At 43.3% G+C, this 17,919-nt stretch overlaps 1 protein-coding gene across 1 annotated transcript in view; it reads right to left on the bottom strand.

Moving 5' to 3' along the window:
* mgat4b (alpha-1,3-mannosyl-glycoprotein 4-beta-N-acetylglucosaminyltransferase B) overlaps nt 1-17,592 on the bottom strand; it is a gene marked incomplete at its 5' end in the record, with an annotated part of 183,262 nt that extends 165,670 nt beyond the window's left edge. The window contains 5 exon segments of the mRNA XM_056242630.1: nt 4,265-4,321; nt 4,323-4,399; nt 5,862-6,005; nt 16,924-17,103; nt 17,366-17,592. Coding sequence (XP_056098605.1) covers nt 4,265-4,321; nt 4,323-4,399; nt 5,862-6,005; nt 16,924-17,103; nt 17,366-17,592 — 685 coding nt within the window.
* Between the last annotated feature and the right edge of the window lie 327 nt (nt 17,593-17,919).

Genomic DNA, 17,919 nt, shown 5'->3' with positions numbered 1-17,919 from the left:
TGTTCAGCACTAGAGTGTCCGGAGTGTCTTTAGCATGATGGTGTTCAGCACTAGAGTGTCCGGAGTGTCTTTAGCATGATGGTGTTCAGCACTAGAGTGTTCGGAGTGTTTTTAGCATGATGGTGTTCAGCACTAGAGTGTTCGGAGTGTTTTTAGCATGATGGTGTTCAGCGCTAGAATGTTCAGAGTGTTTTTAGCATGATGGTGTTCAGCGCTAGAATGTTCGGAGTGTTTTTAGCATGATGGTGTTCAGCACTAGAGTGTTCGGAGTGTTTTTAGCATGATGGTGTTCAGCACTAGAGTGTCAGGAGTGTCTTTAGCATGATGGTGTTCAGCACTAGAGTGTTCGGAGTGTTTTTAGCATGATGGTGTTCAGCGCTAGAATGTTCAGAGTGTTTTTAGCATGATGGTGTTCAGCACTAGAGTGTCCGGAGTGTCTTTAGCATGATGGTGTTCAGCACTAGAGTGTTCGGAGTGTTTTTAGCATGATGGTGTTCAGCACTAGAGTGTTCGGAGTGTTTTTAGCATGATGGTGTTCAGCGCTAGAATGTTCAGAGTGTTTTTAGCATGATGGTGTTCAGCGCTAGAATGTTCGGAGTGTTTTTAGCATGATGGTGTTCAGCACTAGAGTGTTCGGAGTGTTTTTAGCATGATGGTGTTCAGCACTAGAGTGTCAGGAGTGTCTTTAGCATGATGGTGTTCAGCACTAGAGTGTTCGGAGTGTTTTTAGCATGATGGTGTTCAGCACTAGAGTGTTCGGAGTGTCTTTAGCATGATGGTGTTCAGCACTAGAGTGTTCGGAGTGTTTTTAGCATGATGGTGTTCAGCACTAGAGTGTTCGGAGTGTTTTTAGAGTGGAGTCTGACTCCCTGCATATAGTGAAGCCATATCATATCAATGAAACCGACTGGCTTACAATCTAAATTGTATATGCAAATTACATGCATATGAGTTCAACTGAATCTGATCAAGTCGCAGGTGTGTGGACAACACATAAACTGTTCATATAACACACTTATAGAATGTACTTTTTTAACGGGCAAGATGTAAGTTCTTCATCAAAAGCAGCAAATTAATCAATATAATCTTTTTTTTGTTTGTTTATATTTCACCCAAAAATTATAACTTATCACCCTAATGTCATTCCAAACTCAAATGACTTTCTTTTTTTATTCACAGGAACACAAACGGAGGGAATCTGAAGATTGCACTGGTCGTTCTTTTCCAGGCAATTACAATGAATGAGAAATATTATTTTTCAGTGAATACATTTCAATTCTTTCCAGTAATTTCAGTGAATTTTGGTTCTCACATAAAACTATTAGAATATAGTGCATGAGTCATATGAACCATTTTACAATAATTTTGTGTTTCATTTTTGGGTGAATTATCCATTTAACATGCTGGGAATGACAGCAAACAAGAAAGAAAGTGAGGACTGGGCTCTAGATGCGTGTTACATACCCTTACAGAGATAATATTATAATAAAAATGAGATATGGCACGTACTTAAATTATCCCCAAAGTAAAAGGTGTGTGAATACACAACCCAGACAGAACTCACTCATACACACAGACGTGTTCACTGCCGCCAGTTATGAACTCATCAATGTTAATTAAAGTGAAGTGGCTCAAACACACTCAACAGTGTACAGTGTGTGTGTGTCTATGGCACAATGTCCTTCAGATACAGTGTGGTGAAACACAGGATGACGCTTTACTGCATTCATCATTATACATCACTGTAATATACTGTAATCTGAAAGAAATCTATTTCACTGCTCTCTCATAAAAACTTCTTAGAAAATAAAACACTACCTATAATGGAAATGATCCAGGATCAGCTCCATTCCACCCCAAAATCTACAAGTCAGACAATATATTTTGCATATAATTTGTCCTCTAGATGAAAAGTGTGATTGCTGAATGTAATAGCAAACCGTTCCTCAACAAGCCGAATGATTCGAGACCTCGTTCACACTGAACCTGTGCAAGCAAGCGGCTGCGGTTATATTCACACTGCAACTGTTAGAAACCCCCACTGACCGAGCTGCAGCGCTTCGACTGTTACGCTGCTCCTTTTAGCAATGTGCTCTCTCTGAACCGCAAAAACATCATGTGGCGTAGGAAAAAACTCAATACTGCTCTGTCCTCATTAGCGGTGTCCGAATATGCCGAATACTTCCCTATCTGATGGAAAGCCAACATGACGAATGTAGGACATCTGAATCACATGCACTCTTGCAGTCAGTCCCGCACTGAATACTTGTGCACTATTCTATGCTGTTTTAGTATGAATAGTGCAAGAAGTGTGTTCTTGAAAAGTCTAAAATGAAAAAGTGCACTTAGAATCCACAGATGATGCACTAAACTCACCGAAACACTAAGGGCCAGATTTACTAACAGCTTGCAGCAGTGCAAACCCTCTTTTGGAGTTAAAGACTACTATCAGGATTTGCTAAAGACACACAGTGATAAATGAGCGATGGAAAGGCGCGGACAGGGTTATTTTTGCAGCCGACTATATTGCATACGCATTTGTAGGAGTTTCCCTTTCAGACGCTAAATGTATGAGAGTATTTAAAGTCCCCCTGTAGTCGATCATTTTACCCCTTAAAACTCATCTTTGATCACCAAAATGACATATTTAAACGTTTCTTCCTTGAAAAAAGTCTTCATGCCTTTAAATATCTTGAATGTAACTCGACACCCTTGCCTCATTTAGTATGCGCGGTTCTATGAATATCAAATGAGCCCCGCCTCCACTCACTCCCTCAGCTCAGAGATCCACTGGTTGACGATCACACGTTGATCTGATTGGTTACAAGGTCGTTTGTGACGTCAGAAACACCAGCGATTTCAAACCGTGTTTTTGAGACTGTCTTTGGTTCACTGCAGTTTTAAGCAGAAAATACTCAGCAATGCTGTCGACTTATGAACTTACACATGGTGTGTCTTAAAGCATATTAAAAACACCACATAGACACATAAACAACATTAAAAGCAGGAGTTACACCACAGGGGGACTTTAAATATATCATGTAAGGTGATTTATAAGGTTTGCGCGTCAATTTCCTGGTGTTTGCACCATTATTTAACCCCCATATAAAGCATGTGTGTGTTAACCCATTCAGGCGCTTGACATGCTGTGTCAGTTGCTGTAAGACGAGGAACCACAAAGAACAGAGCGTGTGATAGAAGAGAGAGAATTTCCTCCAGTCGTCTTCATTTATCCAGAGCGCCAGAGGAAGACGTTATCCAACCGCTTCTCATTTGCGCTGCTCTTGGTAGATTGCCTGGGTCATTATGGAGATGAGCTGCGGTGTGTGTTCTTTAACGTGTGCCTCGTCAGTAGATCACACCCTGAACAACGCTCTATGGGAGATCCGTCACACTGTAAAGCCCCTTACACACCGGGACGAATATCGGCGCGCGTTCGTTTTCGTAGAGCATAAAGTCCACAGTGTACAGTGCGGGATTTGAGACTGGACTTGTGTTAATTGTATGCTAATGTCTGAACAGCGGGCAGAGAAGGGTTATTACAGGGCAGAAGCCAGACGTACGTATAATCAATGAGCAAATGGACTGGCAAATGGTTCAGCAGCTTCTGAAAGTCTCATAACGTCAAGCAGACACACTCCAGGAGAGCTACCAGTTTAGTAGTCAGCAAGCTAGAAACAAGAAGTACCTAATTACCTGCTACCTGAGGGACTAATGTGTTTAGATGATAACTGTCAGATTATATAATCAAGCTATTTAAGCAAAGCCAGACAAGCAAGAGTCGTGTTGTTCTGTGTGATCATTGCTGAGCTGATATCTGGATAATCATCACGACCACACGTGTGATATTGCTTTTATACAACAATTCAATGAACAAGTTAATATGGAGTAACTTACATTTTAGACCCAATATTAGACGTCTAATGTTTAGCTTGTTAGGAAATCTTAAAGCCAGAGCAGATTTACTGTTGAGGGTAAAACACCGCGGTGGAGTTGAATCAGCATTTTGAACGAATCGGTCAATGAAAGATTCAATGACTCATTAATAAAGAGACTTGTCAATATATTGAATGAATCTGTGTGTCGAATGAACCGTTCAGTGAATGATTCAATGACTCACTTATACAGAGACCTGTTTATATTCTGAATGAATCAGCAGTTTGAATGAATTGGCGTGATTCAGTAACTCTAATAAAGTTATTAACCTTCACTTTGTTATAAATCACTTTATGAAAATGCTTTAGGATCCGTGTTGTGATCTCACCTCTGCTATGAAGACGACGATCACACAGTCCTCCTTCTCGGCCGGACTCAGCTCGGAACATCAGCGAGCTCAGCGTGTCCGTCAGGTACGTGTGCACCTCTCGCTTCACACTGGGGACGCCCAACACTATCGACACTGAGAGAGAGAGAGAGAGAGAGAGAGAGAGAGAGAGAGAGAGAGAGAGAGAGAGAGAGAGAGAGAGAGAGAGAGAGAGAGAGAGAGAGAGAGAGAGAGAGAGAGAGAGAGAGAGAGAGAGAGAGAGAGAGAGAGAGAGAGAGATGCTCTAATCCAGCCTGTGTGCATTTACTGTTCACAGATTACCATTGAAACATACTGTACCCTTCACACACACACACACACACACGACCCCTAAACCTACACCTCTCTCTAGAACGGCAGTGACGGTGCATCTGCATTTCTCAGAGCTCAATCTTAATTAACGCCGGATGAAGAGCAGCGGATCGAGGCTGTGCTGGACACACACACACACACACACACACACACCCCAGAGGCCGAGAGCCAGGACAGGAGATGGAGTGAACAGTGTTAGAGAGGAGGAGTGTCTCTCTGGGAGGAGTTCTGGATACTTGCACTTTTCTTTTATTATGTTAAATCGTGGCTTATAGAAACCTGCAAACCTTTATTAAGACTGTATTGTTGTATGCTTGTTAACAACCTTCCAAAAATCTATAAAAACTTCATTAAAAGGATAAAAGGAGGACGAAAGGAGGATAAAAGGAGTAATGACGACAGAGGGCCATGCCTGGACATCATGATGGCTTTTGTTTTAGTTTCTGCGGCAGTCGCAGTCGTTTCGTTGTTCGTGTTTATTTTGTGATTAAAGTAATGTGTGCTGTCTTTCGGTTCCCGCCTCCTCCTCCAGCATTCAGCAACACTCGCCTCTGAGACGCTGAACACACACATTCAACAAAGTCACTGAACTTGGCTTATTTTTTAACCCAAATACAGGGTTATTTTTTCAACCCAAATGCTGGGTTATTTATTTATTTAGAACTTTTTTAAACCAAATGCTGTTTTTTTTTATTTCTTTTTAATACTTTAACCCAAATGCAGGGATATTTGTTTCAACCCAAATGCTGGGACATTTTTTTAACCCAAATTCTGGGTTATTTATTTATTTTTAACCCAAATACTGGGTTATTTAAAAAAAAACTTTTTAAACCCAAATGCTGGGTTATTTTATTTTTTAAATACTCTTTTAACCCAAATGCTGTTTTTTTTTTTTTTTTATAAATACTTTTTTTTAACCCAGATGCTGGGTTATTTGTTGTTTATGTGGACTCCCTGCAGCTGGTCAAGCCTGCAGGAGAAGGTGTACCAGGGTTGTGGTGGCACACTGACTGTCATTTTTATTTTTATTTTAACCCCAAATGCTGGGTTATTTTTGTAAAATATTTTTTTAACCCAAATGCTGGGTTATTTTTGTAAAATACTTTAAACCAAATGCTGGGTAATTTAAATATATATATATACACACACTTTTTTTTACCCAAATGCTGGGTTATTTGTTGTTTATGTGGACTCCCTGCAAGCGGACAGGTCTGGAGGAGAAGGGCTGTGACTGTGCCACACTGACCTCCGGTGCGACCCTGGCCGATGTGCACGGCCGGCTGGAGGCTGCTCTCCTTGGCCAGCAGGTGTGGCAGATGGTGGAAGATGCTGGGCAGCTGAAGAACATTCTTACTGCTGGTCACGTTCCACAGCTTCAGCTTGGTCTCATCTGAAAGAGAACACACAATCGCACATAAATGAGTGTCCGTCGTGGTCGACCTGTTTAAACTATTAGCACATGATCCTGGATCAACAGTCCTTGCGGCTACTGCAGTAACACACGTTAACCCTATAAAGCCTATGTACTGCACATATAGAGGCTAATACCTAATGTCTTAATTCTTTTAGCCTCTCGAGGTTAGATGAGGAGTATCTTCTTATCTACATGTCCATTAAGCACGCACGGAGAAGCGGTCATAACAACAAAAAACAACGTATTTATTGATCGCAATCTCTGGTTTACTTTCCAAACAAAAAACAAAAATTGGCATCCAAGAAAAACACTATCAGTAACATGCATTTCATGCGATTGAAGAAACTGTTGCTCTCCAAACTCTAACCTGTCTGTGCCAAACAATCCTACCTCATTATCAACACCTGCACTCACGCATCGTAGTGACGCGTCAAAGGGGGAGGAGTCAATAAATGTGCTTAACCAGGTTAGTACAAGTATTAAAATTAAACAAAATTCCCTTGTACATTTAAAGCATAATATTATGTATTACAAAATAAATAAATCAAATTTAATCATTACTTAATTATAATTCTGGTAGTACACAACATTCTGAATATGGCTCCAACATCCTGGCCCCTAATTGTTAATGCCAAAGCAGAACAATTACCAAATATAAGATATCTAATGGAGTCAGAACTCATATGACTAGATACAGTATTGCCATATGTACAGTATACAAAAACAAATGTCAATTTACATAGCATTTATCACATTAATCATATTGCATTTCATTCATCAATGTTAATACATTGTGATATCTTACTTCATCTATCTTTTTTAACAATTCCCATGAATCACCCCCAAAGTTCATACCATAGATGTGTCTAGAGCACACTCCATAGGGAAGGATACAAAAAGTCCAATGGGTGTAAATGTGGTGCGAAAGATGAGAAGTCCATGTATGTGCAGATTTTGAGTGTATATGTGGTGCGAATTTGAAAAGTCCATGTATGTAAAGATATGTACTGGTGTGTGAGCACGTAATGATATATGTAGGTTTGTCAGGATAAATGAAAGCGTGCACATAAGACTGTAGAAATCTGACATTGTTTTGTCAGAATCGCTCAGGCTGACTGTCAGCTTCCAGAAGCAAACAAAGTTTGGTGATGGGTCTTTGTAGAACAGTGGTTTTAGTCTTCACCAAGACACTGCGGGACAAGACCTTTGGGCCCCGGCAGGGTCTTCATCACACGACCTAAGGGCCACGAGTTCCTCGGTGCTGTGTCGTCTACTATGACTACTATGTCATCTACCTGGAAGTTTCTCTTGGGATTGTTCCACTTTTGTCGTTGCTGCATCAACGAAAGATATTCAGTTGTCCATCGTTGCCAGAAAAGGTCTGCAAGGTATTGCACCTGTTTCCATCGCTTTCTAGAGTACAAGTCATCTCTATTGAAGAGTCCAGGTGGCAAGAGGGGTTTGGATTTCAACTGCAGAAGGTGATTTGGTGTTAGGGGTTCAAGATCATTTGGGTCACCTGATACAGTTGTGATGGGCCTGTCATTGAGATACACTCAACTTCACACAAAGCTGTTTGTAACAGATCATCGTCCAGTGTCTGTTGTTTCAGGACAGAAAGCAGTATTTTCTTAACTAGTTTGATTAATCTCTCCCACACTCCTCCGAAGTGGGCTGCAAATGGTGGATTAAAGGTCCACTTGACATGATCACTCAGCAAAGTCTCTTGAATTTTGTGATGGTCCATCTGGTTCAAGGTGGCCTCTAATTCCTTCTGGGCACACACAAAATTGGTGCCACGATCAGTTCTGATGGTCAATACTGGTCCCCTCCGACATAAAAACCGTCGTATAGCATTGATGCAAGAGTTCGTGTCTAACGTGCTTGCTACTTCGAGGTGTATTGCTCGGCTCGCCAGGCAGGTAAATATCACTCCCCATCTTTTTACATGAGAACGACCTCGTTTGACTTCAATTGGTCCAAAGTAGTCAATACCCACGTGTGAGAAAGGTGGAAGATCAGGAGCGACAACGTTCATCGGGTAGGTCAGCCATTTTTTGTTCTCCAACTTTAGCTTGCATTCGTCTGCAAAGACACAAGACTTTATTATCTTTCTTGCAGATGAATTTGCCGATGGTATCCAGAACCTCTGACCCAGTCTCGAAAGCATGTGATTTCTTCCTGAGTGTCCGACTTTTTGATGTATGTCACGCAGGATCAGTTTGGATATATGTGAGTCTTTGGGTAGAATAATTGGGTTCTTTAGACTCACCGGCATGGCTGCTTTACTTAGTCTTCCTCCAATCCTCAAAATGCCCTCATCAATGATTGGATCCAGTTTGTATATGGAGCTATTTGATTTGATGAGTTTGTTTTCTCTCAAGAGTGTTATCTCTGAGTCGAAGTAGCGCTGTTGTTCATAGCGAATGACAGACTTCTCAGCTTCGTCCAAATCTTCTGGAGTTAATCCTTTTTGCTTTATTTTGCATTGTGAATCTATTGTAAGACCTTTGTCTTTCTGAAGCATCAAGAGTCCTTTGAGCCTTAGCCACCATGCAATAGCTCTCAATAGTTTCCTCCATGAAGAATAATACTCAATTATTCTTGTAACCGCGTTGTTCTGCAGGTTCAAGTAGTTACTAGAGAGTTCTCTTTTTACTTCCATATCGTTTGATGGGATGTATCTGAGATCTTCTGGCACTTCAGGCCATTCAGATTTCTCCTTTGACAGGAAGTGAGGACCGTTCAGCCATCTTGTGGAATTCAGGAGGGATTCTATCTGTAAGCCACGGGAGCTGTCATCTGCCGGGTTGTCTCCAGAACATACATACCTCCACTGATGTACTTGCGAGAGGTTATGTATCACTGCAATTCTATTTGCGACATAAGTATGAAATCGTTTTGTCTGATTATGGATGTACTTCAGTACCACCGTACTGTCGGTCCAGAAGGTGGAATCTTCCAGTTCCATATGAAGTTCCTTTTGCAACATTCTGTCCACCTTCACAGCAAGGGTTGCGGCTGCAAGCTCAAGTCTCGGAATCGTTATCCGTTTGAGTGGGACTACTCTGGCTTTTCCCAGTACAAATGTGACATGAACATTTTTGACACTATTTGTAAGTTTGAGGTAACTTACTGTCCCATATCCTAGCTCGCTTGCGTCACAAAAATGGTGTAGTTCAGCAGTTTTTGCAACACCAAAGTTCTCGGGCTTCATGCACCTGTCCACTTCAAATCTGCTCAGCTGATCTAACTCTGTGAGCCATCTTTGCCATGGCCTCACAATTCCATCTGGGATTATTTCATCCCAGCCATATTTCTCATGGCAGAGTCTTTGCAGAATTTGCTTGGCCTTGAGAACAAAAGGGGAAATGAAACCTAGTGGGTCGTATATGGAATTAACTATAGAAAGGATTGTTCGTCTAGTGGGAGTTCTGTTCTTAATGGTTACCCGGAAGGTAAAGACGTCCTTTTGGATATTCCACTGGATTCCGAGTGCCCTCTCAAGAGGAGATTTTTCTCTGTCCAAGTCCAGCTGTTTCACAAGAGGGGCTCTGTAACTTTCTGGAATGGTCTCAAGGACTTCAGAGCTATTGCTCACCCATTTACGTAAAGTAAATCCTCCTAGGGTGCATGCTTCCCTGAGGTCTTCAATGAGCTTGATAGCTTCTTTCTCAGAAGCCACAGACTTGAGACAATCATCGACGTAAAAACTATGATTAATTGTGTCAATTACTTGTGAGCTGTACCGTTCAGAATTATCGATTCCTGTTTGCTTTAAAGCAAAATTTGCAATGCTTGGAGATGACACCGCACCAAAAAGATGAACATTCATCCTGTAGACTTCTAGTGGCTGGTCAACATCCCCTTTTGGCCACCACAGGAATCGAAGAAAGTCATGATGATGATTTTGAACTCGTACCTGATAGTACATTGCTTCAATGTCAGCCATTATTGAAATTTTTTCATTTCTGAATCTAAGCAAGACACCCAATAGAGGGTTGATCAGATCAGGACCTTGAAGAAGTTTGGAATTAAGAGAATGGCCCTTGAATGAAGATGAACAATCAAAAACAACTCGAAGTTTCCCCTTCTTCTTGTGGTACACCCCATGATGTGGTATGTACCACACCTGACCATCATTCCTTTGGAGTTGTTCTTGTGGCACCTTTTCTGCATATCCTTTTCTTAGCACGTCCTCCATGAACACACTGTACTCATTTGCATAAACAGAATCCTTCTTGAATCTTTTAGCAAGGTTTAGTGTACGCTGTGCTGTCAGATCATAGTTGTTAGGCAAAGTTACATCTTTATCACGAAAAGGCAGGGGTAGGTGGTAATGCCCATTTTTAAGTTCTACTGAAGTCGTTACTATGTTCATGAACTTTTTGTCTTCGGCTGACATTTCTCTACTTTCCTCGTAATCCTTTTCTGGAAAGTCATGATGATATTGCCTGATAATCAGATCCTTAAGATTCTCCATAGAGATGCGATTGGCCATCACTGACCTTAATCCAGTTTCATCCTTTGAAGAAAAGGAATGAAGTGGTCCGTTGACTACCCATCCTAGCACAGTCTTGATCGCATATGGCCCATTTCCTTGACTGTTCACTATTTTCCACGGTTCCATTGCCTTTGGAACGTTAATTCCAATCAAAATCTCAATGTTAGCGTTGATTCTCTTCAGTTTGACTTCTTTCAGATAAGGCCATTTTTCAAGATCATGGTGAGTGAGTAGGTTTTCTTTCGACACAGGAATCTTTGGTTGGGTATATACTTTTGGAAGGTCTATATATAAATCTCCATCTATACTGCTTACTTCTAGACCTGTGAGCTCATAGCTCTTAACAGGTCTTTCCTGCCCCATCGTACGCAGAAGAATGTCAGTTCTGCGTCCTTTGGCATTCAGCAGATTCATAAGGTTCTCAGTGCAGAACGTCGCCGAACTGCCTGGATCAAGAAAGGCGTAGGTTTTTATGGTTTTATTGCCTTTAGCAACTTTAACTTGGACTGGCACGATTGCTAGTGCGCATTCCTTACTGGCCCCTGTTGCATGATCAGCTGACACTAGTGCACTATTGACCGGCGTTTCTTCTTTCGGTTCTGAGGAATTCTTTTTAGGCAAAATCTGTTTCTTTGAATTGTCGATGTGGAGCAGTGTAGGATGTTGTCGTTGACATATCTGGCAAACCATTTTCTTATTGCAATCTTTGCTCATGTGACCCTTTTTCAAGCATCCGAAACAGTGACCATTCCTTTTGAGATATTCAACCTTTTTATCTTGGGACACTGATTTCAATTTTATGCAGTCGTTTAATGCATGTTTACCTTGGCAGTAACAACATGAGGTCAGAATAGCAGCATGAGTAGTAGTTTGCAGCTGCGCTTTAGATGCTTCTTTGCATGTCTGCTCATCAGGTCGTGTCACCGTAGTAACAAAGCTGCTGCCCCTTTTAGCTGTCGTCAAGCTGATGGTTCTGGGTTTCAGAACTGTGCCTTTAACAGGAGAAGGATCTTTGATATCTCCAAAGACAGGATGAAGTAAAATCTCAGCCTGAGTTTCCAGGAACTCGACAAGATTTCGAAATCTAATACGAGTATTAGTTCTTTGGAATGACTCAAAAGTTACTGTCCGCCACCTTTCTCGGAGCTTGTATGGGAGTTTGAATACAATCAATTTCAAATTTGATACAACGTCCAGTTCATCCATGTATTGTAGGTTTTGCATCACATTGCAACATTCCCTAAGGTATAGAGCAAATGCATGAAGTGATTTTCCATCATCAACTTTAATGGTTGACCAGTTCAATGCCTTTTCTATATAAGCATTCGCAATCTTCATCTCATTGCCAAAATGCTTCTTTAAAAGCTGCTGAGCTTCGGTATATCCTCTGCGAGCTTCCATGTGCAGACAGCTACGAACTAGAGCTCTGGCCTGGCCCGTAGTGAACTGTTCAAGAAAGTAGAGCCTGTCCCGACTGTTGCTCGTCTTGTCTTCAATCAGGAATTTAAAAGCATGAATGAAAGACTGGTAGGACAATGGATCTCCATCAAAAACTGGTACTTCTCTCTTAGGCAGTAGAGAATGATTTTGCTGTATAATCATAAGATCAGTCATTTCCTTTTGCCTTTGTACAATTAAGCTTAAGCCTTTGTGTGAGCCGTTACTAACCTCCATCTGTGGACTTGAACTTGTGGCTGCTTGAGAGTCTCTTTGCACGTGACTGACAACTCTCTGGAGTGGAGTCTTAGGTATTGTGGTCATAGGAACGAATTCTAATGCAGAGGTATCTGTAAAAGTAGGTTCGACATTATCTTCTTTGTTTGCATCATAATAGTCGTTCATATCATCGGCTCCTGATTCAGCATCAATTGTCAGCACTTTGATCTTTGCATCTGCTGCTGCGATTTGCGTTTGCAGTTCTGCCCTTTCAATCTTTGATTTAATAATGGCTTCTTCCATCTGTAAAGCTTGTATATCTGGCAGAGTTTTGGCGCGTGCCTCTAAAGCAGCCTTTTCAGCAGCAGCTATTTTAGCTGCGGAAGAGGCCTTAGATGAGGTTGATCTTACAGACACACTACTGATGTTTGATATACTATCTTTTGGTTGGACTGTTGTAAGTTGATCTGATTTTTCTTTCTGCCACATTTCAACTTCTTTAATAAAGCAATCGAAATCCATCATTTTAGGTTCAAACCAGTTTGCATGATCATTTTTCTTCTCTTCCTCTGCTAAAAGGTCTTGTACTGCATTGTGCACATTTTTGAAGTCATGAATGAAAAACAATAATATCGCCATGCAATCATCCACTTGTTCAACACTTCCACCTTTATCAAGTAGCGCTTTAATTTCGTTCATTTTTCTCGTGCATACTCCCAATTTACCTCTGCGCGTTGCGATGCGTGAATTTAAAAGCCTTTCAGCCTCCGCGGCCGTGTGAGTCTCTTCGTCCGTCATTTTATATAAGCCACAATAAACGAGTAGCTTTCTTTAGCGTTTAAACACACATTTCCAAACTCTGACAATTATTTCGTCTGTTTGTTTATGCTATTCAAGCATTCGTTCAATCTCGCATTCAGTGATCAGTTGTATTGTTTGCATTTGTCGTACTCACAGCTGACGCGTTGTTCATTCATAGAATTGCGCTCTTTTCCTGGCCGTGAACAGCAGTTTCCAATCCTTTGAGAAGAAAGTTCATTGTACAATCCTTTGTGTCTTGTCGATCGATCTTAAGTGCAAGTTTCTTCAATAAATATAGAGGCTAATACCTAATGTCTTAATTCTTTTAGCCTCTCGAGGTTAGATGAGGAGTATCTTCTTATCTACATGTCCATTAAGCACGCACGGAGAAGCGGTCATAACAACAAAAACAACGTATTTATTGATCGCAATCTCTGGTTTACTTTCCAAACAAAAAACAAAAATTGGCATCCAAGAAAAACACTATCAGTAACATGCATTTCATGCGATTGAAGAAACTGTTGCTCTCCAAACTCTAACCTGTCTGTGCCAAACAATCCTACCTCATTATCAACACCTGCACTCACGCATCGTAGTGACGCGTCAAAGGGGGAGGAGTCAATAAATGTGCTTAACCAGGTTAGTACAAGTATTAAAAATTAAACAAAATTCCCTTGTACATTTAAAGCATAATATTATGTATTACAAAATAAATAAATCAAATTTAATCATTACTTAATTATAATTCTGGTAGTACACAACATTCTGAATATGGCTCCAACAGCACATGTCTTATACGCACATTCCAAAACTTTGCTGAAAAACCTGTTACACACAATCTACTACAGTCCTTCTGTTGTCTGAATGATTTAGACTTTATTAGCAAGTAAAAATCTTTACTGAACAGAATAATAACTGATATTTCAAGATAAACTATTACTGGACTGAAGTGACTGAGGTTTACTTGATTATCCATATATAATTAATTAATAAAATCATGAGTATCAAATCTGATCATCAGGCTTTTGAGGAAGGTTTATTTGTTCATCTCTCAATCATCATTTGTATTGTATTACATTATATGTTTTAAAACTACAGAGCTTTGATTATAAAACTAAGCATCGTACGAAGACATATTATTATATATTATTGGCAGATATAGAGTAATGACTGATATATAATTTTATGTAAGTATCTGCTATACTGTTATAAAGATCTCATTGATTTACATTACAAGCATCAGAATTTCATCTTCCTTTATGTCCACATAAATATCAGCAACTGCACCAAATTGAACATTTTGATAACACTATTTTGATAGTCCACTATAGCTTGCCATCTAACTCTCATTACAGTATTAATAGACTGTTAGGATAAGGTTCGGGTTAGAACAAGTTGACAAGTCATGTTATTTCAAAATTATTTTTATATTCCACAGAAGCAAGCAAGTCAACAAGTTTGGAACAATGACAACAATGACCTATTATTCTTTTTTTACAAGATGTAATATAAAGTCTCTGTAAGTCTCTGGTGTTCCTAGAATGTGTGTGTGAAGTTTCAGCTCCAGATACCCCACAGATCATGTATTATACCATACCCAAATTGTCCCTTTTTGGGTGGAAGCAAAAAAACAATGTTTTTTTTGTGCATGTCTCTTTAAATGCAAATGAGCTGCTGCTCCCCGCCCTCTTTTCCAGAAGAGGGCGGAGCCTTTACACTGCTTTACATTATTTTCTATGTAAACGCGCTTGTGTTTTTTCTTCTTTTTCTGGACTATTCACACACAACGTGACTCTGCATCTAAAACTGTGAGACGTGGGCAGTGGAAATACACAAGTTAAACTTATTTCAACTAGAGCGCTACGTTTTTATAACCGTCTCCTGCGTGAGACGCTGGAAAAACACGCGAGACACGAGCGCAGCGGTCAAACACGTCCGTCTAGAGCGTTTATAGAGAAAACCAATGGAAAATATTGCAGTGGAACAGAAAAACACACAACAACAGAATATTTAGATAGCGGAGACATTTAGTATTACGTAGCGGAGACATTCTCGTGTTTCCACAAGCTGCTCTAAACATGGCGGACTGTGTACGGCTCACACAGGGGAGGGGCTAAGCTAACAGAGTCGTGGGCGGGGCCTGTTACACTGTGATGTCACAATGTATAGAAACTCATTTTGAGACACTGTTTATGGGGATTAAAAAAAAGAGGAGAGAATGTTTTCTACCATTATAAGGTGCACTCTAAAAAATCTTGGGTTATTTTTTCAACCCGAGTCTTTTGGGTAGTTTGTTGGGGTTATTTTTTCAGTATTTGGGTAGTTTTGTGTTACCCAGACGTAACAACCCAGGGATTGAGTTATTTCTGTGTGGGTGTGGTGTGTGGGCCGGAGGGTGTGGTGTGTGGGCCGGAGGGTGTGGTGTGTGGGCCGGAGGGTGTGGTGTGTGGGCCGCAGGGTGTGGTGTGGGCCGGAGGGTGTGGTGTGTGGGCCGGAGGGTGTGGTGTGTGAGCTGGAGGGTGTGGTGTGTGGGCCGGAGGGTGTGGTGTGTGGGCCGGAGGGTGTGGTGTGGGCCGGAGGGTGTGGTGTGTGGGCCGGAGGGTGTGGTGTGTGGGCCGGAGGGTGTGGTGCGTGGGCCGGAGGGTGTGGTGTGGGCCGGAGGGTGTGGTGTGTGGGCCGGAGGGTGTGGTGTGGGCCGGAGGGTGTGGTGTGTGGGCCGGAGGGTGTGGTGTGGGCCGGAGGGTGTGGTGTGTGGGCCGGAGGGTGTGGTGTGGGCCGGAGGGTGTGGTGTGGGCCGGAGGGTGTGGTGTGGGCCGGAGGGTGTGGTGCGTGGGCCGGAGGGTGTGGTGTGGGCCGGAGGGTGTGGTGTGGGCCGGAGGGTGTGGTGTGTGGGCCGGAGGGTGTGGTGTGTGGGCCGGAGGGTGTGGTGTGGGCCGGAGGGTGTGGTGTGGGCCGGAGGGTGTGGTGTGGGCCGGAGGGTGTGGTGCGTGGGCCGGAGGGTGTGGTGTGGGCCGGAGGGTGTGGTGTGGGCCGGAGGGTGTGGTGTGTGGGCCGGAGGGTGTGGTGTGTGGGCCGAAGGGTGTGGTGTGTGAGCCGGAGGGTGTGGTGTGTGGGCCGGAGGGTGTGGTGTGGGCCGGAGGGTGTGGTGTGTGGGCCGGAGGGTGTGGTGTGGGCCGGAGGGTGTGGTGTGGGCCGGAGGGTGTGGTGTGGGCCGGAGGGTGTGGTGCGTGGGCCGGAGGGTGTGGTGTGGGCCGGAGGGTGTGGTGTGTGGGCCGGAGGGTGTGGTGTGTGAGCCGGAGGGTGTGGTGTGGGCCGGAGGGTGTGGTGTGTGGGCCGGAGGGTGTGGTGTGGGCCGGAGGGTGTGGTGTGGGCCGGAGGGTGTGGTGTGGGCCGGAGGGTGTGGTGCGTGGGCCGGAGGGTGTGGTGTGTGGGCCGGAGGGTGTGGTGTGTGGGCCGGAGGGTGTGGTGTGGGCCGGAGGGTGTGGTGTGTGCCGGAGGGTGTGGTGTGGGCCGGAGGATGTGGTGTGTGGGCCGGAGGGTGTGGTGTGTGGGCCGGAGGGTGTGGTGTGTGGGCCGGAGGGTGTGGTGCGTGGGCTGGAGGGTGTGGTGTGGGCCAGAGGTGTGGTGTGTGGGCCGGAGGGTGTGGTGTGTGGGCCGGAGGGTGTGGTGTGTGGGCCGGAGGGTGTGGTGCGTGGGCTGGAGGGTGTGGTGTGGGCCAGAGGTGTGGTGTGTGGGCCGGAGGGTGTGGTGTGTGGGCCGGAGGGTGTGGTGCGTGGGCTGGAGGGTGTGGTGTGGGCCAGAGGTGTGGTGTGTGGGCCGGAGGGTGTGGTGTGTGGGCCGGAGGGTGTGGTGTGTGGGCCGGAGGGTGTGGTGTGTGGGCCGGGGGGTGTGGTGTGGGCCGGAGGGTGTGGTGTGTGGGCCGGCTCCTCTCACCGGACAGGCTGCTCCAGGTGCGGTTGATGTCCCGCAGCGCCTGCTTCTCTGCGATGGCCCGCTTGATCTCGTCCAGCACCAGGTTCAGCTCTTTGGAGCGCTTGAGGTTCTCCTGCTCGGCGGAGTGAAGACGGTCTCTCAGAGCCAGGAATTCCCGCTGGTAAATGTCCACCACATTACCTGCAAACACACGACACAGAACAGCGCTGAATAATGCAGGTTTAGCCTTTTCTCAACACACTTCATCATTTATTATGACAGCATTCAATTATCCAGTCAAAAGAACCTTTATGTTATGCACCAATAAACAAAAGGTAATAATTCAACAGAAGATATGAGTATGTTTCTCACAGGCCGACGTTTATAGCGGCTGTTTTTCAGACGGTAATGAGGAGGACAAGTGTAAGAAATCAGGGATATTTTGAGTCTCTTGTTTTCTGGCCTTTAAAGGGCTGAAGCTGCACTCGTTCACTCTTCTTCGACGGGGAGAGCTGAACTGGTGTCGTGTAACCAGCCAGTCGTCCGTGACATTTAAACAAGTGTTTTAGTGAGGCCGTTTCCTCCATGTCTGGGGTCATGACCTTCCCGAGCGGGTCGATGCTCTGACCCCAGAGGTCAACACATGCGAGCTGAGTCGAGGGTTGTGTCTCTGAGCATGACGGTGCAAGACTATACACACAAAAGATACACTTAAAGAAATCAAAAGTAATGTTTATAGGTCACAAGCACTCGCCTTCGGATGATTTCTCTCGCTCTGTGTTTTGAATGACACTGCTATGACCAGTGTCCAGGACGACATGATTATGATAATAACAATAGATAAACAAATACTACTACTAATCCGTTAAATACTACTACTACTACTGATAATAATACTTATTGTTATTATTATATTTCAAGAATTATTTAATAAATAATTTATACAAATATTTAAAATAAATAAATAATTTATCCGAATATTTAGAATAAATGTATTTATTTAACATATTTGAAATA

The sequence above is a fragment of the Rhinichthys klamathensis genome, unplaced genomic scaffold (assembly GCF_029890125.1).
Source record: "Rhinichthys klamathensis goyatoka isolate OS25496 unplaced genomic scaffold, OSU_Roscu_1.1 h1tg000734l_1, whole genome shotgun sequence".
Taxonomy (NCBI): Eukaryota; Metazoa; Chordata; class Actinopteri; order Cypriniformes; family Leuciscidae; genus Rhinichthys; species Rhinichthys klamathensis.
This window is presented reverse-complemented; position numbering and strand designations above follow the sequence as displayed.